General features: G+C 42.4%; 1 protein-coding gene across 1 annotated transcript in view; it reads right to left on the bottom strand.

Annotated features, from left to right (window-relative positions):
* The window catches only part of ODAD2 (outer dynein arm docking complex subunit 2), a gene marked incomplete at its 3' end in the record, with an annotated part of 115,860 nt that overhangs the window by 50,060 nt on the left and 40,498 nt on the right, over positions 1-25,302 (bottom strand). The window contains exons 10-15 of the mRNA XM_082850920.1: positions 12,990-13,136; positions 12,381-12,590; positions 7,888-8,130; positions 7,427-7,537; positions 4,701-4,855; positions 3,444-3,686 (exon numbers count right to left, since the gene is read on the bottom strand). Coding sequence (XP_082707046.1) covers positions 3,444-3,686; positions 4,701-4,855; positions 7,427-7,537; positions 7,888-8,130; positions 12,381-12,590; positions 12,990-13,136 — 1,109 coding nt within the window. The remainder of the gene's footprint in view (positions 1-3,443; positions 3,687-4,700; positions 4,856-7,426; positions 7,538-7,887; positions 8,131-12,380; positions 12,591-12,989; positions 13,137-25,302) is intronic.

Genomic DNA, 25,302 nt, shown 5'->3' with positions numbered 1-25,302 from the left:
ATGTTATAGTATTTTATGAGAAAGTTACACTCCTCAAAACACAAGCATTAACTGTTTTTTGTAATGTTGATGTGATTTTTATATACTTGAAGGCCAAATTACCTCCAGATGAATTCTGTACGTACCAAATAGACATTAAAAAGTCAACAAGAAAAGAAAATTCAGCATGAATAAATCTACTTTTTCATGAACCTACTACGTTGGGATACCTGTTGCTCCACGTTAGTTCCTCAGGAAGGGTATAATTAATATGAAACTGTTTATGCTGAGTCTTTAAAAGCAGTATTCTGATGTACTGAGAAAAGTCAGTAGAGTTTTATGAAATCACTGTTGTCTTAAAAATCATTTTTGACTCAGTAGCCAAACTGTTATTATTACGATGTTTCTTATTCTTACTGAGAAATAGATACAGGAAGAAAACTGTGCATACTAGCACACAGAGTTAATAAAACTCTGCTGAGTATGTACGTTCATCCTCACATGCAGCCTACATTGTAGCCATAGCCACAGACATATCATTAAAACATAAGACTGCTAATCATTAGAACGAGTTCCTAACCTATGAATTATTTAAGCCTTACACAAGGCAAAGTTATTTCTCATTTCCTTACCATTTAACTTAAAGCTTGAAGACTCAATAAATCCTGCAAATCTAGCAATAAGAGCCATGTCTGATATATGATGCCAGATGTAACGCTGTTTGGATTCTTACCAACCTCAAAACACTGTTTTCTAAAACTGACTTTGTGTGTTTCTAAAACCATCTGTGGGAAAACCATATTCACACAAGCACAAAAGGATTCATCAACCTCCGTGTCACACAAGAAGGAACAGTTTAGTCTATCTTATGAGGCTTTGTCATAGAATTTGACACTTGTGATCACTTTCTCTCCTTAAACACTCTCTTCCCTTTGTTTCTTCAGTAACTCACTCTTCTGGCTTCCCTCACAACTCTGGCTGTCCCTTCTGCATTTCTTTATAGGCACCTCTTCTCTGGTCCATTCATTCTCCTTCAAAGATTGGATGCAACAGAACTCTGTTTTTGTCCTTCTCGTTTCCCTTTCTTTCTCTTCCTCACAATCTCACATATACTCATCACTTAAGTTACCAAATACTCATAATGCTATATGCCCAGCCCACATTCTATCCTAAGCTTTAGACATGAATGAATATCCAATTGGCTAGTTGCCAGCACCACAGAGACGTCCCATGAGAACCTCAATGTGTACCCAACGTAACTGAACTCGTCATTCATTTAGTGTACAATAACTGTTTGCTGAGTGCCTACCCTGAGCCTGGGACTGGGTTAGACAATGAATATATCACTAAGGACAAACTGACTTTGTTTCTCCCCTAGTGAAGTTCATTCTGCCCCCACCAGTCCTCCAGCTGTCTTCCCTGTAGCAGCAAGTGCTACAATTATCCATCCAGCCACCCAAGTCAGAAAGCTAAATAGCCCTCATGACTCGCCCTCTTCTTCACAACTCATGTTCACTCACTCACCCGGTCTTATCCATTCTCTCCCTTTATTTCTCTCTACTCTGTCATTTTTTTTGTTCTTTAGTATAATATATTCCACAGGCTTAGTTTAAACCACCTTCACCTCTGGCCGGCAGTGATCTCCTAAACAAGCTTCTCTGTTTCAGGTTATACTTAAAACCCTTTAAAAACCTTCAATTGACTTTAAAGCAAAATTCAAACTTAGCATGATGCACAAAGGCCTGAATTATAATTGCCTATTGACATGCCTATGCCACACCGTCAAAGCTCCTTGACTGCAGCCGAAAGGGCCCCATTTAGGGTCCTCTTGTTCTCGATTTATAGCCAGTTAAATAACATGAGTAATCTGATATAAGAGAAACACAGGGGGCTTCCCTGGTGGCGCAGTGGTTAAGAACCCGCCTACCAATGCAGGGGACACGGGTTCGAGCCCTGGTCCGGGAAGATCCCACATGCCGCAGAGCAACTAAGCCCGTGTGCCACAACTACTGAGCCTGCGCTCTAAAGCTCATGAGCCACAACTACTGAACCCATGTGCCACAACTACTGAAGCTCGTGTGCCTAGAGCCTGTGTTCCGCAACAAGAGAAGCCACTGCAATGAGAAGCCCACGCACCGCAATGAAGAGTAGCCCCTGTTCACTGCAACTAGAGAAAGCCCGTGTGCAGCAAAAAAGACCCAACACAGCCAAAAATTAATTATTTTAAAAAAGCGAGAAACACAGAATGGACTCATCTATAGATGAGTACAGATACTGGACCCTTTGACTTTTTTTTGTATTTATGTATTATTGGTTTAAATTGTTGTTCATTAAAGCTATTGCTATGTGAATGATACTAGCCAACATTTACCTAGCACTATCATGTATCAAGCATTTTACATATATTAATTCACTCAATCATTACAACAATTCAGTGAGATTGGTAGCATGACTGTCCCCATTTTATATATTTGGTAGCCAAGGCACCAAGTAGTTTAATGATTTTCTGAAGGAAACATAGCTGGTAAGTGGTGAGACTGGCATTCCAGGCAATGGTTCCAGAATCTATACTCTTAACCATCATACACTACTGTTCAGAATAAAACGATATTGTGCAAGGTACTAAACAAGAACTTTAATTTTTTTAAAGATGATACATATTCATCATACAAATTGTATAGAAAATATAAAAAAGAAAGTAGAAAATATCCCAAATCCTACCATCCAGAAATAATCACTGTTAACAGCTAATATAAATTACTCCAGATATCTCTTTATGCCTACAGCTAGATAAAAGGATGTATGGATAGGTAAGAGAGATCGATAGATGGGACTTCCCTGGTGGCGCAGTGGGTAAGACTCCACGCTCCCAATGCAGGGGACCCAGGTTCGATCCCTGGTCAGGGAACTAGATCCCTCATGCATGCTGCAACTAAGAAGCCCGTGTGCTGCAACTGAAAGTCTCACACGCTGCAACAGAGACCCCGCGTGCCACAACGAAGACCCAGAGCAGCCAAAATAAATGGATAAATATGTTTTAAAAAAGAAAGATATAGATAAATGGATGGACGGACAGACAGACAGATAAAATTATGTTTTAAATACTATCTATTGATTTATTTATTGCAAGATAAAATTTGCACACCTACTCATCCACCCTCCTCTTTTTGTCAGTTGTATTATTATATTATCGTTATCAATATCTATAAAGTATAGATGATTCCCCTAATGATAATTCCCCCACTGTTTTGATTGATTACTGGCTATTTTAATCAAAACCCTCCAGCTCATCTGAGGGAACAATGTGCCTCGGTAATTCATGATTTGGTCACCCTGTGTTATTTCTATGTGGGCACATTTCACTTTTCCGTTACTTGTGCACACCAGTTCCAAGAGATGACACCATTCCGTCCTCTCCAGTGTTCCCCTAACTCTCCCAAATAAAAGCCTTCAGGGCCACTTACGCCATACTCTCGGGCTCTAGTGCACAAGCACCGATCGCTTTTGTGACATTGACCAGTAGAGCTCGGTTTGTTCCCACGAGGAGGTCCACGAGTGGCTGGACGCCACCACGTTTGCGGACGGTGATTCTGCCCTCAGACTCTCGGCAACACTCTCCCAACGCACCAACTACATTCACGAGCACTTCTTCCGGCTGGTCCGTTAAAAGTTCCACCAAGGCTTCAATGGCTTTGTATTCCCGAAATCTAAGTTCACCACAAGCAAAAGAGGGTGGGAAGGGAGGAAAAGAGGCGAACAGTATTATTTTGGGTATAAAGTTAGCTGATAATCATGTTAGTGATAATACTGATAGCTAAAATTTACTAAATGCCGACCGTATGCTCATTCCATCTTTACAGCCACCCTGTGGCATGGATGCTGTTACAACCCCGTTGTCAAAAGGCTAATGTGAAGCTTGGTAAACAGTGAAGTCAACCTCCACACCCGACCTTCTGTGCCCTTAAGTGCTGCACTGTACAGCCCGTAAGACACTACAGCTGCTTCCAAAGCTGGGTGCCGACAACCCCACTGTGCTAAGGGTTTTCCCTCAGGTTACAGGAATTACTTTACACGAACAAAGCAAAATAAACCTTCGTGTGTGTTAAACAGAACATGTGAATTTCTTGTTAAAGAAAGTCACCACCCTGAAACGGGAAAGAGTTGCCCCAGAACACCCATCACAGAGTGTGTAAACTCTAAAAATATACAAAAAGATAAATTCAAAGATTAAAATCAATCAAGTGGTCATAAAGTTTACAAATACTTTAAAATTCAATGAAATCGTTTTTGAAAATGACCACGCTTTAAGACTAACATGGTTAGTTGGCATTTAGCTGACTCATTTATCTTTAGCAAAAGAAAAAGAATAAAACCACTTCCATTTCTAAAGATTCTGTGGGAAATTCATTCCCTCACCTTGCTAGGTCTCTGCAGGAAATATCAGGGACACTTCTCATTTACATGGCTGCCCACATGCAAAGGAGTCCATTGGTACAGGGAGCTTACGTCAGCACCCCTTTCTCCTACTGAGGCACAAAAACCATTGTCGGATGGTGGGATGGGAAGAATCCCTTAATTCTGCCAACCTAGTCCAAAATGTACAGCTTTGAAAACTACAGGAGTAGCCTTAGAATCAACCCTTTATATAAAATAGCATGAAAATAGAAGGACATGTTTTGATGGCCATATTTTAATACGGAACATTGGACGCCTCCACTTACTTGGTCACATTCTCTTTGCTGGTGGAACATTTCCATGTGGCCCCTGTGACCGCGGCCAGCCGTTCCTTATTGTCAGTGTTACTGAGGAGAGAAGCCAGGGCTCTGAGTCCTCCATGCAGCCTAACCAGCTCGCGGGTTTCCTCATCTTCGGCACACTACACAAAAGCCAAATCAGACGCTGGCGTTGATCAAGGCGTATCAAGCTTTCAGTGACTGCTAAAAAGGCTGCCATTCTAGTAGCTGGGAGACCTCTTTTCAGAGAGTAGCATTTCCTGGAGGAGGCTTCAAGTAAAATACAACTCTTGTCTCTATACTGGCAGCTGCCTGACAGGACCGCTCTTCCTTTACGGGGTTTTGGCAATGTCTAGAGGTTTCTACATACTTGGCAATCCTCCCAAGCCAGTTCTGGGGTAGCCTGGGCCTCTACCAAGACAGACGCAGAGGTTGGCAAGGAACCTAGAACACCACATGCATGGATGGAGGATTTCTGCAGTGCTGTAACCCAGAGCCTTGGGAAAACATAGTAGATAGATGAGTGATGGGGATTCCGTCAGATCTTTAATGACCCCCAAAATCTAAGCAGTGAGGAATTTCCCCAACAGCGTTTCTATGCCCAGAGCAGTGGGTTATATCAACAGCAACTGATATGTTATTCAGACACGTTTATCTGAGGTTGACATGCTTGTGTCAACCTTTGAAATAAATACAGGCTGCACAGATGTTCCCAACAAATGATCCTTCCCAGTTTATAGAGCCAAAAGATGCCAAGTTTAGCATAGGTTTGACATTATTCTAAGTGTACAGTTGTTCTCTAAGGCCATGAACTGCATATCGTGCATCACCCATGAGGGCCCCTACAAGAAATCCCTTCACAATGCATCACACAGCACCTGCCACGTCTACCTTCTATTAGTGACGTTCAGCTCTGGCTCAACTGCAACTTTAAAAAATTAATCGCTATTTCTAACTGACCCTTAAAATATACTCATATGAGGCATACATACAAGTCAAAGGGAACTCTTGTACGGTGCTGGTGGGAACGTAAATTGGTGCAGCCACTGTGGTAAACGGTACGGAGGTTTCTCAATAAACTAAATAGAGAACTACCATATGACCCAGCATTTCCACTCCTGGGCATTTATCCAACAAAAATAAAAATACTAATTCAAAAAGATACATGCACCCCAATGTTCACAGCAGCACTATTTATATTTGCCAAGAAATGGAAACAACCTAAGTGTCCATCAATAGATGAATAGATATAGGAGAAGTGGTACATGTATATATAATACGTAATGGAATACTACTCAGCCATAAGAAAGAACACAATTCTGCCACCTGCAGCACATGGATGGACTTGGAGGGCATTGTACTGAGTGAAATACGTCAGAGAAAGATAAATACTGTATGCTATTGCTTACATGTGGAATCTAAAAACTACAGCAAACTAGTGAATATAACATAAAAGAAGCAGACTCACAGATACAGAGAACACACTAGTGGTTTACAGTGGGGAGAGGGGAGGGGCACCACGGGGTGGGGGGTGGGAAGCACAGACTTCTGGGTGTGAGACAGGCTCGGGGGTGTATGTACAACACGGGGAAGACAGCCAATATTGTGTAATAACTGTAAATGGAAAAGTGACCGTTAAAATTATATAAAAATTAAAAATAAAAAAGACTATTACATATCCCTGTTACGAGTGAGCTACGTCCCTCAAAACTCAGACGCTGAGGTCCTCACCCCTGTGCGTCAGAATGTGACAGAGGTAATAACGGTTAAATGAGATCATTGTGGTGGGCTCGAATCCAGAACGCCTGGTGTCCTTCTAAGAAGAGGGTATTAGGGCACAGAGGAAGGACCATGTGGAGACAGAGGGAGAATGACAGGGGAACATGAAGACATCCATCTACAAGCCAAGGAGAGATTCCTCAGAAGGAACCAACCCTGCTGACACCTGATCTCAGACTTCCGGCTCCCAGAACGGTGAAGAAACAGATTGCTGTTGTTTAGGCCACCCAGTGTGTACAGTTACGGCCGCCCCAGAGAACTCATGCGACCCTCTGCTGACTGACCCGAACCCCTCTCTGACTCCATCTTTCTGGCACATTCTCTCACTCTGCACATTTTGAGATGCATTCTTCTAGGAGATCTACTCTAACTAGGCAGAAGCTGGTGCTGCCAATAGCCAGCCAAGTATGACCTTGTCAAAGCCATCTTTTCTTCCCCTTTACCATTCTAATCTACTTTTTTTGTATACTATGAAACTTGTAACCCACAAAAAGTTAATGAAGATTAAAATCAGCAAATTAATAAAAAGATAAAACAGGAATACGCACACAACACACACACACTCATGCATCTATCTCGTCCTGGTGGGAGATTTATTTCCCAAGACCGCGTGTTTGAATAGGATATATGAAAGGCGACACAGAAGCACCACGTACATCCCTGGCTATTTTACACCAAAGTTACAGCATTTTAGCAGACAGAGACATGTGAGTGTCTTACAGAACTGTGAGTATCAGACATGCTGGAGCGGATCTCTCTCTGACATTCAGAGGCATCTGCCGTTACCACAGGACAGTGGTTCTCAGACCTGTGTGTGCATGAAAGCCCCTAGGGGGATCTTGTTAAAAATGCAGATTCCCGGAGGATGCGCCATCCCCGGAGGATGGGACCTCATGAAACAGCACCTTAAACCCCGTGAGGAAGAGCCGCCGCACCTGGTAGATGGCCATGGCGCAGTGCTTCTGCAGCTGCTTATTTTCACTGTTCAGCTTCTTTACCAGAGTTTCAATTATCCTTTCAGCTTTGATTGCAGCTCGGTAGTTTTCCTAGGAAAGTAAACTGTAATAGTTATATATTGCATAAACATGCATAAATATAAGTGTCTATTCACACATTTATTAATAACTACACTGAAAAAACTTTCTTAGTAAATAAACACCATAGTCCAAGTTTAACACACCGTTATAACAATAAGAGAATTTAGTCAACATTTTCAAAAATATACCATCCAGGTATCAATGTAATTAATTTTCCATTAGTCTGATCTTCTCTTTCAAATAGAAGGGTGACTTCTTAAAAAAAATTCCTTAGCAGTCGTGTTAACCTTAAAAGTTATGTTTCCGCTAAAGAAAGTCAAGGTGAATGAGAGCAAGGGAAGCAGAGCTGGGCTGCATACCTCTGAGGCACATTCCTGCAACGTCCCCACCACCGGGATTAGCATGTTTTCATGAGAAGTCTTCAGTAACCGAGCCAACAAAGGGATGCCCCCAGCTCTACGAATGGCTTCTTTATTCGCGTAGCTCTTGCTGCAGCTCCACAGCGCCAGTGCCCCGCAGCGGGCCACCTCCCCATCGTCGGCCTCGTACAGGCTCCGCTCCGCAGGCTCTGTGGCATGCTGACTACAGTCAAGCAGGGCGACCTACGAGAACAGATCAATACAACATAAGCGGGGATCTTCGAGATAAGACTTAACGCTGGGGTGGGATAGGGAGGGTGGGAGGGAGGGAGACGCAAGAGGGAGGAGATATACATATGTGTATATATAACTGATTCACTTTGTTATAAAGCAGAAACTAACACACCATTGTAAAGCAATTATACTCCAATAAAGATGTAAAAAAAAAAAAAGTTAATGCTGCCAGGCTGTAGATGACATCGTTTAGGGGAGCACCCACCCTAATAGGAGATTTTGACCTATACAGGTCCCAGCCTTTAATGATGAGAGTTAGTGCCCTACAGTCACTGGCATATATTTGGGGTGTGAGGTGGACTTCCAATATCTGGCTGTCACAGCTTGCAAAAGAACCTAGGGCCAGCCTGGCTTCAAAAAAAAAAAAGACTTAACCCACCCCGCAATCGCTGCAGGGTTGCTACCAAGCTCACCTCCCTCAGAAGTAGGAATCCTCTCAGAAATTAACTTCTGTACCACACGGCAGTCAAAGAAACAAACAGAACCTTCGAAACACCTTCCTCCAGACTTGGAAGCTTGTACATTTCCTTCCCACAGGAATTTAAGCCCCCAAGAGAGTATTTTCTTAATACAGCTCTAACATTTACATTAGTAAGATTTGTAAAGCACACCCCCATCCCTGCTATCTCAGAAAAGTAGGCTCCCTAAAGCCAGGAGAACTTTCCAGTGAGAGCTGAATGGCCCGAACCAACCAGGCTCTTAAAACCACGAGGCCTCTTTGGAGGACACAGCCCTCCCCCTGCACTGCCGAAACCAACTAAACCAAACGCACAGCAGCCAGGATCCTTTCTCTTCTCGGCAGTAACCAAAGTCCCAGAAGCCCTTGAGGGAGAGGCAATTTACATGCATACAGCAGAGTGGCCGGGGAGGAAGGGAAGCCAGGCTTCCCAGAGCTGTCTTAATCCCACGCGTAACCGGAGACCAGATCCCATGGATACTGCCCACTGAACCACGGCCACCGTTTAGAAGGCAGTAGCCCAGACTGAGTCACTGATTCCTAACCCCAAACTCCTGGAGAGAGGACCCTGATTTGCATCAGGAGGACACTCATGGTCTAATTAGTTATGGCTCAAGGACAGGGTGGGGGAAGACGATGTACGCGGCTTCCAGGTAACTACCGGGCCCCGGACAGCAAGACAATGGGTTTGAACACGGGGAAGACGGTTTAAAAGTACCTGTCTATGTACTAGTTATTCCCTCGTTATCTGTACAAAGTCCAAACTCCGTAGCTCTTGGACAAGACTGTGTGAGATGCCCGTGGCCCTCAGTCTTCGTCTCTCATGGCTCAGCCCACCTCACCCGAGGTCTGGCCACGTTACACCACTTAGTTTCCAAACATTCAGTGTTGTTTCCCAGCTCTGGGCCTTTACCAACGTGGCTTCATCCTCCTTAAATGCTTTTGCCTGATGTGTCTGCCTGATAGATACCTACTCACCTTTCAAGACTCAAGAAAGGTGACATCTCCTCTCTCCAGCCTCTCTTTTTTTTAAAAAAAACAATTATTTAAAAAAATTTTCTCTCTATCCTAGTTAATTAACTAATTCATTTAAGTTTTTAAATTTTTCATTGAAGTCTAGTTGATTTACAATATTAGATTAGTGTCAGCTGTACAACATTCAATAATTCTATAGATTATACTCCATTTAAAGTTATTGTACAATAATATCTATATTTCCCTGTGCCGTACAATATATCCTTGTTGCTTAATTATTTCATACATGGTAGTTTGTACCTTTTAATCCTCTGTACTGTCCCCACCCCCTCCACTCTCCCCAGAGTGGTAACCACTAGTCTGTTCTCTGTATGTGTGTGTGTGTTTCGTTACGTTCATTTGTTTCCTGACCCTCCTTCTCCAAGTAGAGTTGATTGATCACCCCCTCTCAGTTCCTCCACTACTCCCGGTACTGACTTCCTCGAACTACCTAATACACTCACCATTATGCTTATATTTCTGCCCATATCCCCGCTGCCCTCACATCCCCACGACCATGAGGCTGTGACATCACTGTGGCCGGGGACATACATTTATTTACACTTATATTTATACTTGGATTCCCACCACCTTGTTCCGTGCATCTACGCCTCTAGAGGCATCTGAAATGGTTTTCGGTGAAAGGACCGAGTGCGCTCTACATACAGAGGGGCGCGTAAACTGGCCCCGGGACTGACGGCCCGGCCGCGCAGTGCTTCCAGCCTGGCGCACTCTCCCCACTTGCTCAGGCGCCACACCTTCTGCCCAGTCTTATCGCGCTGCCCCTCCAGAGCCTGAATGCCCTCTAGGTGCCCAGACCCCACCGTGGCCAGTGCCCTCCTGCCTGCTCTGATCCTGCCCTTGGTCCCCTTGCTCTGGGGCCATAATCAGCCCACGGCTTCATCTCTGTACTGTGTGATGTCCCTCATTTCCAGTCTTCGTTGGGGACTCTTGCCTGCGTGTTACATACTCCCCCCCACACACGTACCCAACCAAAAGTGGATCCCCAATCCTGGTTGAGAAGTCAGATGTGTTCCCAACCTAGCAATTTCAAGTTTATCCATTAATGGTCTTTCCTGTTCCTAATTTTGCTATTATTTAAAATTAAATTAAAATGTATGTCATTATTTTGATTACGTGACTGTAACTGTCCAAACTCCAAGGCCCTAAACATGACGCGTAAGATGTCCATAAAAACGTATGTTAGTGTTCTGTCTTTCATTCTTATGGAGTAGTTTCGGTGGACCGCCATGTCAGCCTACCATACGATTTCATTATTTAAGCAGGACAATGATAATCACAGTAATAATTACTTTCCCCCCAACGTTTTATTATGAAAATTCTCAAACACACACAAAGGCTGAAAGAATACAGCAACGTCCACATACTCACCACCTGGATTCTATAATTCACATTCTTCCACGTCTGTTTTATCACGTAGTTAACTATCTATTCACCCATCTATCCAGCCATAAGTCCACCTTGTTTTTGAGGCAAATGATTATAAGGTACAGTGCTCTACAGATTACAAGTGGATACAGTGAACACACAGAACCTCTTTCAGTAAATTTCTGAACGTGTTTCACTGTGTACGTATTTACATTAAATCCATATGAACTCGATAGATATTTATTAACTGTTTATATGTGTGAGGTCCTGGGCGAGGTGCTGAGGAGGACACTAAGATGAATAAGACACGTCTCTCATCTTCAGGAACCTAAAGTAGGGAAGTGGTGACAATCCAGCGTGATAAAAGCCGTGGAAGCGACTCAAGATCCAGTGAGGATACAAACGCGCTTCCATACTGCGCTGCATGAAGGTCCCTCCTGCCGTGGCAGGGGCACTGAGCCTGCTTTTTTCTTTCAGCGATAGTTATTGAAATAATCATTTTTTCTGAACATAAACGTAACACACAGCAAACCGGCAAATGTAGAAAAGTAGGAAGGAAATGTGGTGGTCGTTTCTGAGAAAACCCCTGATGAACAATTTTGTGTATTTATTTCAAGTGATTTTTCTGTACTTGTTAGCTCTGGTCTTTAAAAGTTGGGATCATGGGTATCATCAGTTTTTAATCCTGTTATGATTTTGTATAATATTAAACATTCCCTGTTACTATGTAAACTTCCAAAACACAATACTGACAGCGGCCAGTGGGTGCTTCTTGTGGATATGATGCCTATTATTTTACTAACCTCACACTGTAAAACATGCTGTTTTCAGCTGTCACTCCTCTAAGTAGCAATGAGATGAGTGAGTGCCTGCAGCTCTGACTGTCTCCATGGAGGACACTTCCTCATAGTGAGGTCACCACGGCAGAGGACATGGGCTACCAGACAGCGTTCCAGTGCAGAGGGTCTCACCACCCTCTCTCTTTTTTTTTTTAACTTTTTATTTTATACTGGAGTACAGTTGATTAACCATGTTCTGACAGTTTCAGACTGAGTGAAGTAAGTCACCACCCTCTTACCGACGCTGCCCACACACACAACTGTATCCCTACCTTTGGGATACGTAAAAGTTACTTCTATTTGTTTAAGTTTGTATTTCTTTGAAAAGTGAGGTTGAACATGTTTTTTGGCTACTTGCCAATGTAAATACACAAAAATAATTTTCAAGGACACGTTACACAAAAAGAAGATTCCCAGAGCACGCCCAGTGGTTATTTGATATCCGGGAGGAGCCGGGAAGGACAGCGGGGTGCCCGCTGCCCTGAGTGGTACTTACTCACCAGTTTGGTGATGCCCCCATGGCGTCTCACCGCCCGCCAGGCTCTCCTAAACTTGGCGACGTTCGCAATTGTCTCAGCTGCCAAACATTTCAGGCTCTTATGTGGAGAGTCAAGAATATTAACCATGACTGGCAAGCCCCCAAGGTCAACAATATTACGTCTGATTTGAGGATTATGGCTGATTTCCTTCAGGATTTTTAACGAACCAATCTAAACGAGAAGAAGAAGTTATAGACGAATGGGTGCTTAATGCGTAACCAGTGCTATATTCTTTAAAAATTCCAAGCTACCTAAAATCCTTCCCCAATTAAGTTTTTTAAGGGAACAGTTTCTATTCCCAGGTGTTACACATATCCCCCCGCATTTTCCGTCAATTAAGTAAACAAACGTTCATCATTTAAGAAGCACACGGTAATGGAAAAGAGCCAGAAGAGAAGGAAGAAAAGCAGAGAGTTGACAAGAGCAGCTAATAGCTAATAGCAGAAGCGGGTTGTCAGTAATCATAAAGACAAGAAACAAGCAGCAGGAAGGGCAGACGCCCAGCACTGAGAAGAGAAGCAGGTGAAGGCGTGAACGAGGCTCCTCGTCCACCGTGAGCCAGCCACTCACCTTACATTTGACTTCATCTGTCTCAAGTAAGTTTATTAAAACTTCAAGGCCTCCAACATCCCTGATCGCCAACTGGCAGGTCTCTTGCGCTAAGTTGAAGTCCTGCATGCAACACAATGCGATCACTGTAGCCGTCTGATTTCCTCCCTGCAAAGACGCAAGGCCACAGGAAGGTTAAATAAGCTCACACTCCCATGGAAATTTGCTAAAGGGTGATGAATCCATGAGCCGGGAAGTGTGTGACCCCATACACAGCATGTTCAATTCTTTTAAATCCTCCGAGTGGATTATAATTTGTTAAATGAATCATGCAGAGCTGAAGCCCAAGAAAGCTGCGCAGGGCGTCATAAGATATTGCTCCAGTCGAGAGTCACCACAGAAAGGTGGTCTGCCTGCTTTCAACAGCTGCGACATTAGGTGGCATTAGGATATTAAATAGAGCCGGGGGCGAGCCCTGAGAGATGGTCTGAGGAACGTGAGTTTTATGTGGAGGTAACAGGCAGTCCCTGAACTGTGTACTCTGCAGCGCAAACCGTGTCTGAAAATTCTTACACGTGTACACAGAACAGTCTGGGACAGAGGAAACCTGCGGAAAGCAAAGCCACGTGGGAAGTAGCACAGCCGTCCACACGGGGACCGAGAGTAAGTGGAGTGAGGGCGTGGGGCTGAGAAAGAGAAGGTAGTTCCATTAAACCCGGGGACCTACCGATGGGTGGACTGAAGGAGAAGAAAGACAGTTTCACTGTCGTGAACGAAACACTGGCCCACCAACATGCAAATCAGTGTCTGTTTAGCTAATCACCACAAGTGAAGAGCAGTGGGGAATTGCTTTTTAAAAAAATCCAAGAGATTCAAAAATTTGTAATGATTGATCGGTGAATCAGGCCTGCCAGGAAATTAACTCAGAATTCACTGCAGGAATTCTTAAGCAATGTCCACTGATCATTAACGCTTCGAAAATCTTTGAAGAACACAGCATAGTACATGTTGCTTCTACTGCTATTGAGAGTGGTTGGTAAATAAGAGTCCCCAAAATAGTTCATAAGACACAAAAGCAACATTTCTAATGGAGCCAAGAATAAACTCTTTTTGTAAAAGGTGTTCATAAACGACAGCCCTGGATTTCTACCTCAAAACATAGTAGCAATGGCCTCGAATAACCCTCTCTTTTTTGAGGGAAGACACCTTCAAATTATATTTATTATCATTTGCAAATCATTACTTCATATTGCTATATATTACATACATGTGTATGTAGATAGACAGACTTAGCACAAAAAATGGAAATTATCTTCAAGCTACCCACCCCCTCCTTCACATCACACAAATGCGCACATGCCAATCCTTTGTGAATTCAACACAATATGTTTCTTTTAACATAAGAAGCTAAAGTGGGATCAGTAGAGGGTGGGCATCAGCAAGTGAAGAAGGAACCGCTTAGGCTCAGACTTCCTACTAACTCCTTTCCAGAACATTCCTTCCACTTCTCTAAAAATGCTATGAGCGCCATTTCTGCTTTCATTCTAACTTTCCCTCTGGGTACTCTAGACTGTCCTCCATATTCAAGATTAAGTTTAGAGTGACCAGAGCCTTAATTCTGTTACTTACATTGAAAATAATAAGTTTTGTTCTTATAGCTTTTAGCATCTTTTTCTCGATATCAAGAGAAATTTCAACACCACCAATTTCCCCACAGTGGGTTTTAAAACATAACGCAATACACCCTCTGTCACTGCTGTCAGACACGGGATCCCACATGCCAGCACCTCTTAGAAAAAGGTAGATATTTTGTAAACCATAAGGAAGAATCTAAGTGCTAACCATAATTAATTAAGGAAAATAATACAGAAAAAGGAAAAGCAAAGAAAATAGGGGAAACAAGGCTCTTTTTCTGAATTTAAATGGAGAAAGGAGGCAGAAGGATCCTCCCGGGGCACCTGCAGGAACAGAGGTGGGCTCCTACATGAAAGGTTTGAAATGGAAGCCGAGGGCCTCGGGTCGAGCGGGCTCTTGAGACGGCGGCTCCGGACTCAAGCACAAGCAGGAGGCGAGAAGTCGTCCAAAAGCACTTCCGCCCCCAGGCCACTCCCTGGACAGGGATGTTGTCCTGCCGTTCTCGGTCGCACGTAATGGAGGACCTTCTTGACCCTATGCCTGCATTCTAGTTTCTGTGATGATAGCACTTTTCTACTTAGACACTCAGCACAAGCTTTGCTTCCGAGTTCAAGTGCTTTTCATTTGTCTCTCGTAGACTATTTCCACCTTTTGAGTTTTATTACTGACGCTACAACTGACGACATACATTTTTAAAAGCCATGTAACTGCAGCTGATGCCCGAAAGGTAAGGCCCTGTATTTTGCTGAATTATCTCTAGGCCAATTTTGAAGCCAAATGATGGAAAATTTACATTTATCATTAAGAGGTTAGATCCTTACAGAAAAAATATTTTTTTCTGTAAATCATCAGCTTTTCTGAAAATCTGGAAACATATTCATAGGCTTGAGGGATTTTTTTAGAACAGCTTTTTATGAGGGAAAGTTAGTTTTTCCACATTTCAGGATTTACTTCTACTCTTGTCACTGACCACACTCCCCAAAGGGTTATAAATCTTTCAGAATGAATACCAGCGGATGGGGGCCAAAATATTCAATGTACAGCCACAAATGTTAGCCAATTGCTATTCTTTAAATACCAGCTATGTCAAAGGATTTTCAAATGTCCGTTCTACTTTGACCAGACGCCATAAACATCTTACTGAAGAGAAGTAGGACAAATATGCGAATATGCCCCTTTTCAATTAAATCTCCCCTGAGAACGCAATTAGTTGCCAATACTTATTTTCACATTTTATCACGCATTTGCATTTGTGAGGTTTTAAGAGCTGGAGAAAAACGCAGTAAAATATTATTTTACTAGCTTCTGAAGGGTTTTGAAGAATGCTTCCAATAAGCTTTTCTACGTCTTGAATTAATGCAGTTCTTTTGCTAGCTGTCGTCCATCCCCTGCTGCTTCTCAGACATCTCCAGGCTCCACCGGCCTTAGGATAGTTTACCAGCTCAGGTTCCTTTCCATGACCAGGAGGCCGACGTCCGTGGTTGCAATCACGCTTCAAACATGCCGAGATCAGACGAATGCTGCTTTCTCTCACTTTTCTCAAAATTTCTTCTTAAAAGATGAATAGAGGACATTTTAAAAAATAATGTTTTTCCTGGATTTAAATAAAATCTTTGAAATAAAGAAGTATGACCCTATCCAGTATAGAGAGTAAACCCCTCCCCTTACTGCTGATAAGGAAGAAATAAACATGACTAAGCTGAGATGAAGCATGTATTCAAGAGTAAAACAGGGAGAAAGCTGCCTGAAATCACTTCTGTATTCTTTCATTCAACAAATTTGCTTCCTATTTACTTAACTATTTGTCGAGTCCGATGCCAGGCCTTAGAGACATCCTGGTAAACAAAAACAGACGTGGTCTTTACTTTTATGGAGCTCACAGTTCAGTGGCGAAGAGCGATTTTAATTTTTTAAAGCCCATCCCAATAAACGGAAATTTAAGTCCAAGAGGTACCAGGAGGGAGAGGGGCAGAGGGCCAGGGACACCCACACGGGGGCTTTGAGGAGAGAAGCCTGCGCGGAGGTCCGCATGGGAGGAGGGGCCGGTGCGACGGAAGGAGCGGGTGCGGCCACGTGGCGGAGGCCAGGAGGAGGCCGGCGGCCCAGGTGAGCGGAAAGGCCAGGCGGGCCACACGACCTGCTGGGCCAAAGGCCAGGCTGAGCACTTTCGCCTTTAGTTCACAACAGACAGAAAATATTCAAGGGTGGCTGGTCTGGGTGGAAGGAGAGGGCTAACGGGAGCTGACCACATTCTTAACAGATCCCTCTGGCTGCACAGGCCCCTGGCTGGAGCCGGCCAGCGTGGACAGGTGAGACCACTCCGATTACCACAGGAACCCGGAGCAGGGGACAAGGGGCTGGCAGGCCGAGGTGACCCATCATGTGCTCGAGTAACTCGGTTCCTAAAAGGGTGCCAGAAGCTAGGAGGTGGCAGTGCGATGGCAAGCACGCTCACAGGGCCCTCCTTCCGGGCGTCCTGTCGGACCCAGTGAGACAGGATGGCAGGCGGAGGTGCAATGGGGAACAGAGGTCTCCTTCTCTTGTTCCCCACTGTCTGCAGTCAGGGGGCAGCGGGTGAGACCCGGTGAGGTGACACAGCCATCACAGCCGTCCAGCTGGCTTTCAATGTTCTCAGCATTTTTTCCTCCAAACATGCCACTCATAGAGCAAGAGCCGTGAACCCTGCCAACGACTGTTTATTAATGATGACAGAGGGGCTGGCGTCTGGCGCAGAGCTTGGCTCAGAGATGCTCTTCATCTCTCAGGAGTAGAAATGGTAAAGAGTCAGAGCTCCAAGTGAGTGGCATAGAACCACGTAAGTCAAGCTAGTAAAATATATTGCTTTGCCTTCAGTTTATTTGCAAGCCAATTTTATGCTGATAATTCAGCACTCATAAACCTAGGGCTCAAGAGATGAGACCAGGAGGAAACTCCAAGGAAAAAGAGAAGATGCTGTTCCAGAAGAAAGAAGAAATTAGACTCAGATTGTTGGATTGCAGGCTGGCTAAGAATTATTATTATTTTTTTAAATCAGGAACGGGTAAGGAACAATTCAAGGATTCCCTACACATTCTTTTTAAACCACCATGGAACATTTACAGAAATTGATGATCTACTGGAATGTTACTGCAATGATGAAAAATTTGTAGGAAATATAACAGTCTTTCTAAAAAGATTCAGAAGAATGAACTGAATAATTATGATAATTAATAAAAATATCTCAGTAAAGTGACTGGATACGAGGGTAACTGGATATTCAAAAGTGAGTAACCCTCCATACACTAAGAATAACAAATCAAAATATGTAATTTGATAAAAGTTCCCATCCCAGTATTGGCAAAATAATAATAGTAAAAATATCTAGGAGTGAATCTCACAGGAAATGTGTTGTAAATATATGGGGGAAAAGCTATTAAGTTTTACTGAAGTATACAAAAGATTAAATAAATGAATGGTCATACCATGTTCCTGAATAGGATAATTCAATGTTATTAAAATTGCAATTTATCCAGAAATAATTTATAAATTCATGTAAGCCAACCAAAATCCCAACAGCATTTTTTAGATTTTTTTTTAATTTGATTCTCAAGATGATCTGGAATGGAAAATATGCAAAAAGTAATTTTAAATATTTTAAGAAAACTCTCTGGCCAATCAAATATTAAAATATACCAAAGCTATAGTAATTAAACAGCATGGGAACGTCCAAATAAATCAATGTAACACAGAAAGATCTGGAAACAAGCTCTTAAAAGTGAAACGACAATATTTGATAAAAGTAGCATCTCCAATCACTGGAGGAAAGAATGGGGAAGCCAGTCATCTGGCTTTGACATATGACAAGCAGAGAGGAATTATTTGCACATGAAAAACAAAGGATTAATTTTCATCAAGAATCAAAAGACAACCACATAGGAAAATAGGCAAGGTATACAATACAATGGATACTTGACGTATGAAAAACTTTATGAACCTCACTAGCAATGAGGAATAGGTAAATTCACATAAGATACATTTTCCCCCTATTAAACAAACCAAAAAACCTCCTGCAGATTAGAATTTATAACGGTTAATCTCAATCCTAGGTGAGCAACTTTAATACCCTGGGGAGATTTTAAAGACCATCAATGCCCAGACCCCATTCCAAACCAATTCAATTAAAACTTCCATGAATGGTACCTGGGCACCAGGGTCTTTGTTTTGTTTTTAAGAGCTGGGCTGATTTCACTCTGTATCCGAGGTTAAAACCTTTGGTATGTTACTGATAGAATGTAAACTGATGCTTGCTTTCTGTAGGGAGCATCAAAAAAATTTTTACATAAACCAAGCTTGGTTGATCACTTTTCACTATTTCCCTCTGAAATAAAAAAAAAAATTAATGCAGTACTTAGACTTTACTGTGCATATATTCTTTTTTTTAACACAACTCTACTGAGGTATAACTGATATACAAAAATACTGCACACATTTGATGTATACAATTTGATGAGTGTGAACATATGCATATACCTGTGAAACCATGACCACGATCACGACAATAAACATACCCCTCACCTCTCAAAGTTTCTTATACCTCCCCCTTTTTTGTGTGTTAATAACACTTAATGTGAGACCTGCCCTCTTAAATTTTGTAAGTGCACAAACAGCATTATTAACTATAGGTACTGTGTCGTATGGCAGATCTAGAGCTTATCCATCTTGCATGACTGAACTTTTATACCCATTGAACAACTGCCCATTAGAACTATCAACATTCGAAATGTGCATACTCTTTGACCCAAGCAATTCCATTTCAAAGAATCCATCCTACGGGAACAGTGTACATATCCAAAGCATATGTAAAAATATTTGCTGTGGCATTTTTGTAATTACATGATTTGGGGAGACAACCTAAAAACTTATCAATAAGGGAACTGTTAAATAAATTACTGATTTATGTATAATGAAATACTATGGAGCAATTAAAAGGAGTAAGGCTGATATGAAAGATCACCAAGACATGGCATTAAATACAAAAGGTACAATGTAGAATCCCAGTCTGACTTCATTTTATGTATAAAAATCACAAATGTGTATGTGTACAAACAAACATGTGGAAGGGGGCTTTCACTTTTATTCCTTTGCATGGTTTGAATAATTACGATGAGCATATGTTAATGCATTATGTTAGAATACTTTAATATTTTAAATACAGAAGAGAGTAAAGGATAGACCAGAGGAGGAACACAAGCTTCCGCTACGCTCTGTGTGTCACAGAAGCATCAGGAGGCCGCTGCCAGCCAGACCAAGAGCTGGGTTAGGATCCACAGCCCTTCAGCAGGAATCTCAAAGGCCAGCAGACCAAAAAGGGACAAAAGATTTATAGACATATATAAAATGAAACATCATTTATACCAAATCTGGTACCTCTTACTCCTCGACCCTTATGCTTAGAAATTCTTCAGCATGCAAACTTCTATAACAGGACTTGAATATGTGTTTTTAAAACAAAAAGTAAAGCAGCCTAGTGCATTATATAAATTGGGAACTAGGCAAAGCTTCTTTTCTCTATTTAGCCTCTCAAATAAATTTGGGGGGAAAGCATGCTTCGAGGAATAAAAAGTATTTTTGTTGCAAATACATCAGGCAACAAGTTCCCTGAAAAGATCTATTACATTTTCAGATCATTACATTAAATTGCCTTAGATATCAACATTCTTTATCATCAGAAATCTTAATGAGTAGCTAGACAGCAGTGAGAAGGCTCTAATTATGCTCTATCTGGACTAGTTAATAGTATGTGTCCATGAAGAAGTGAATATGGTCATTTTTCAGTAGTTAAGTTGATGTGGTCGTATAATGCTGGCTAGGGGAGGTATACACTGTTACGATTCAATAGTGTATTTATCATAATCATCTAATTATCTTTGCTTTTTCTCTACTTCTCTTTATTTATGATAGCCAAGAGGCAAAGCGAATTTAAAGCTCGGAACTGAAAACAAGTTACTGTTGTATTTGTAGAGCGTGGATTCCCCTTTGGAGGTGAGGTCCTCCATCACTCCCACCATCTCCTCTGTAATAAAAATAAAAGAGGACTAATCCTTTCTTAGTGGGCATTATAAACATACAAGTCACACACATCTGAATAAGTAAAATTCTTACTTAAGAAAATGTAAGTGCAGACTCTACTGAGTAATTTCATTAGAAGATGGAATTTAAATATCTTCTGATTAGTAACAGGTAATTTGTTTTCAGTACAAAATTCCTCCTACTCTTTTTGTCTTAGAGACTATTTTTAAAATTAACTAGATCAGTGTAACAACATATGTATTAACTTAAAGCTTGTTTCTCAGGAAAGTGGTTCTAATTTTCCTTTTTAACTACTGGAGTTCATCTGGCTGCATAAGCAGTAACCATTGTTTTCCAGTTTTGAAAGATTCTTCTTAACAATAATAACACTGCACTATTGCACTTTTCTCCATCTTTTTAAGTAAACACCTGGTGCACTCTGCTACTGCCTCCCAAACGCGGAATTCCTCGGTGAAGAAGTGTGCTCCATGTGTAACTAGCCTCTGACTCAAACAGGAGAGAAAACAGGAATGTGAGGCCTTCAGGCGCCCTGAGCCCTGAATTTCTGGACAGAGGGACAGACTAACCAGGCAACGAGCAGTAAGCAGAGGCCCCTGGATGCCTTCCCGGCTCACAGCCACCTTCTGTGTGGCCTGGAGCAAAGTATTTCTCAGCTTTTCCACCAACGAAACAGGGATCGCACGACCTGCCACTCCATACCCCAAACCCACGTAATGGGAAAGCAATTAATTAACTGTAGTTGATTGCAAAGTACATCAAATTCCTCTGAAGAAAAACCATATAACTCCCAATTACCACTTAGAAGAACCCCTTAACCAATTAAGGTCGTGCGCGAGTGTGCGTGTGTGTGTGTGTGCGCGTGCGTGTGCGTGTGTGTTTTAAGCAGTTCGTGGGAGATCATGAAGGAACCGAGTCCCACAAAAGCAGTCTTAAACAAAGGTTTTCAAGTCTGAAAATGTCTTTGCCAAGACTGCCCCTCCAGAGAGGAAATCCAAAACATTCCAGGAAGCGAGCCTGGAAAGTCTCTTCAGAAGCCTCCAGGGATTCCTGATGTGACTGTCTTCTAGATGTCACTCTGAAGTAGAGCCCTGTCACTGCTGAGCTGGGGCACCACCAAACACCTTCACTTCTCATGGCCTGAGAATTCTGAGTTTGTGGATACGTAACAGAAGTACTAGCACGGTCCCTGACTCACGAGAAAGGTGAAATCAACACAGGTTTGATCACACAGTGTAAATCAGTGAGGCACTACCCCTCACCAACACACGGTGGATGGGGGGAGAGGATTAATATGTGATGTCCCTGCCACCGTGATCAATCATAAGCTGAAACTCAGCAGTCCACGCCAGCCACTCTCCACTGACTGACCTGTGTTCAGATAACATCATCACCCGTCTAGAGCTTGAAAACAAAGTTTGCCCCAATATCATACTCCAGGCTGATACCACATTTCTGAATTTACATTAAAAAGCCCATCTTTCCAGTCTTCATACCTGGCCTTCCCAGCGTTAGCGTGTAGGAACATTCAGTTGGAGGGAAAATTACTTTAAAAGTAAACGTTTTTCTCTTTTTGCTTCAAACTTTCCTAACTATCTTCCTTTAATTAATCTTGTTAATCCATTAACTGGTTGCATAAAATTACCAAATAAGATGTTACTTTCTTTAAGATTAAAAAAAGGCAAATGAAGCAATCTACGTATAAGATGGCAAACTAATATTTAAAGGAAGACTGACCATTTAACATAAATATTTTGATCCATAAACACTGCCTTAGTTGTATGTGCTAACTCTAGTGAGAGACAGCTACTTTCTGATTAGCTTTTAAGAGGCACATTCAATCATGAATTTTAAAAAAAACACAAACATGCCCACCTGCTCCACACTCCTTCCTAAGCCTTTCATTCCTCTGGGTCCCAAAATGGTAGCCCCATTTCTAATGAATAATTGGAGCTTCAATCCTTTATTTCCAACTATTGTACCGGCCTTTCTATTTGGACATTTCACTGTCTTCAACTCAAGCTGCCCCAAACCAGACCCCAAGGACACTGCCCTACTCCAAGTCCCCAACACACTCTATCAGGGCAACACGTCACTGGCTTCTGGTCTTCTCACTGGGATTCATTTTGCAAACCACCTGCTGCTGAACTCAGCTTTCGAAATGAATGCTTTCCTCTTCCTGCTTCCCCAGGTGGGGAGGTGGTACACCTGGGGAAGTGGCCCCAGGGAGGAACCCTGGATTCCTCCATTACTGCAGCAAGTACTCAGGAATGAGCCCAGCCAAGCGAAGCGCTTCTGAGTAGGGGCAGACGTCTCCACACCCGCTTGCTAACAGTATCCCAGCTGAGCCTGGAGCCGACGGTGCAGACAGCTTATCCTCAAGTAACAGCCCTAAGAAATGCCTAAAGGGGAGATAAAGCATGATTCTAGACCCAGCCTCTGAGATCCCTTCGAACTGCCTGAAACCTCACCAACCATTTTCTAATCTCCTCAATTTTCTCTTGGATTTCCTGATCCTATAGTATTAAATTCCATACGCAATCTACCTTCAAACCACATAGAAATGGATTCCAGCAGGCTTTCAACTATGGGTCCAGAAATTCATTCTTCAGTTTAAGGATACTTACACTAAGGTGCATGAAATGCAGATCTACTTATAATTATGACCTTTCAACATTTTATCTCGTGTTACTAAAGAGTACCTATTTACATTAAGAATAATATTAGGATACTTGTGATGAAGAAATCCACCATTTCCAAACAACAAAAAATCCTCCAACTCTCCTCCTATTTCACAAAGGGGTTCTATACATTTGTGATTTAGAAGTGAGTGAAACTTACTGTATTTTTAGAGAGACTCACAGTATTAGTGTGGGGTGCACGCCTTAACAACTGTCTTGCCCAATCGCTGGGATGGATACAAAGCAAAATATTTTCATTGCAAGATTTTGAAGCAACCATGGACAGGGGAGAAGATAATATCCACATAAAGCGGGCAAATGCAGCAAGGAAACAGTATGTCTACAAAGAGAAGGGGGGCAGGAGAAGGTGGGGAAAGACATCAACAGCAGAGGGAACAGAACGACTCAGGCTCAGAGGGAGGAAAAGCTGCTCTGAAGGACCTGAGAGCGAAGGACAGCCGGGCCCCTCGGGAGCCTTGTTCTGTCACCATCCCTCCTGAGCAGAGGATGGACAGTCCTGTGTTTACTAGCAAGACAGCCTGCAAGACACAGAAATGAGTTTAGTACGGTCTCCCCACTCAAGGAGCAGCTGATAAGACAGACAAGCTGTACTGTGATAAGTAGCAGAAGGTAAGCGCAGAGGGCAGCGGAATAAGGAGTTTATTACTTCTTTCAGAATTAGGGTACAGAGTCATCGGCTGTGTGGGGAAACAGAAGTTGGAAGGTTGGTGAGTAAAAATGCAGAGTATCCATTAGTTTAAAAATTAAATTGTGTTCTAAAACTCCAGATTAAAAGCATATATACAGATGCAAAACTTGCAAGTTGAAATGAACATATGTCAAAGCCAAATGATTGCAGACTAAGTCCCTTTATGATATGCCAAGACCTGAGCTCATAGCTCTGGATAAATACCAAGCTGTGTCATTCATCGGCTTGTTTGGGTATTAATGAACGCATCAAAAGTTTTCAACAATCACAGACATTGCTGCACTTGGAAAACGGTAAGTGGAGAGTCAGGTCAACGTGAACATTTCTCTGCTGGTTGAAATCTACATTTAAGGCATAATTTTGTAAAGTACAATGTCAGGTGTATTATTTTGAGATTACCTAGAGACATTCAATTTTGCATTTCATAGACTTTTCATATCCTTTTGTGTCTCCAAAGAAAAACATTTATCTGTGTTGAAAATCCTGAAATCATTTGTAGATATACTTTTTCTTTTATTGGCTATGTTAAGAATATTTACCTGTGGGAACTATAATAATTCCAAGCAATTTACTGTCTGGCCAAAAGTATCACATTTGCACAAGATTTACTGATGGGTAACTTGTGCAAGCTTGAGTAGCACTTCATCAATACATGCTTTCCTCAGCTGTTCTGGGACAGCAACAGGGCATCCCTTTTTGACCCACCATTATATGGATTTATCCTAAGTAGTTGAAAAACGCAAGACCGTGATTCAATAATGAGACTACCACGAGACACTCTTAGCCGTGTTCACGGAGAAGGTATTGTGGAGAATGCTGCACACCACCTACCCACTGTCTGCCCCATTAAGTCCTCGGGGAGGAAATGCTTTCTGCTCTTAGCACCAGGATCAGTTACACTCACTGGCAGGTGGGCTGTTTTTACCTTCTGGTGGAGAGGCCCTCACTGTATTAACGCACTGTCTTTCTGCCTTTTTCTGGTTGCTAGAATCTTAAAGCAAAGCTGAGGACCACCTGTGTGGGTGGTAAGCCTCCCCACCTCACGCTGTCTAGAATAACAACATGCAACAGTAACGATTACCATTGGCAACAGGTGCTGAGCCCCTGGTGCCAAAGCACTCATGTGTGTCAGGTTCATTTAATATTCACAGTAATCCTAAAATGCGGGCTCTTCTATTTTGCCACCTTGACCAATGAGGAAACCAAAGCTCACAGAGGCCCGCCAGCAGCCCAAGGCCGCTGA

This window comes from Leucopleurus acutus (assembly GCF_964270905.1).
Source record: "Leucopleurus acutus genome assembly, chromosome: 1".
NCBI classification, from domain to species: Eukaryota; Metazoa; Chordata; class Mammalia; order Artiodactyla; family Delphinidae; genus Leucopleurus; species Leucopleurus acutus.
This window is presented reverse-complemented; position numbering and strand designations above follow the sequence as displayed.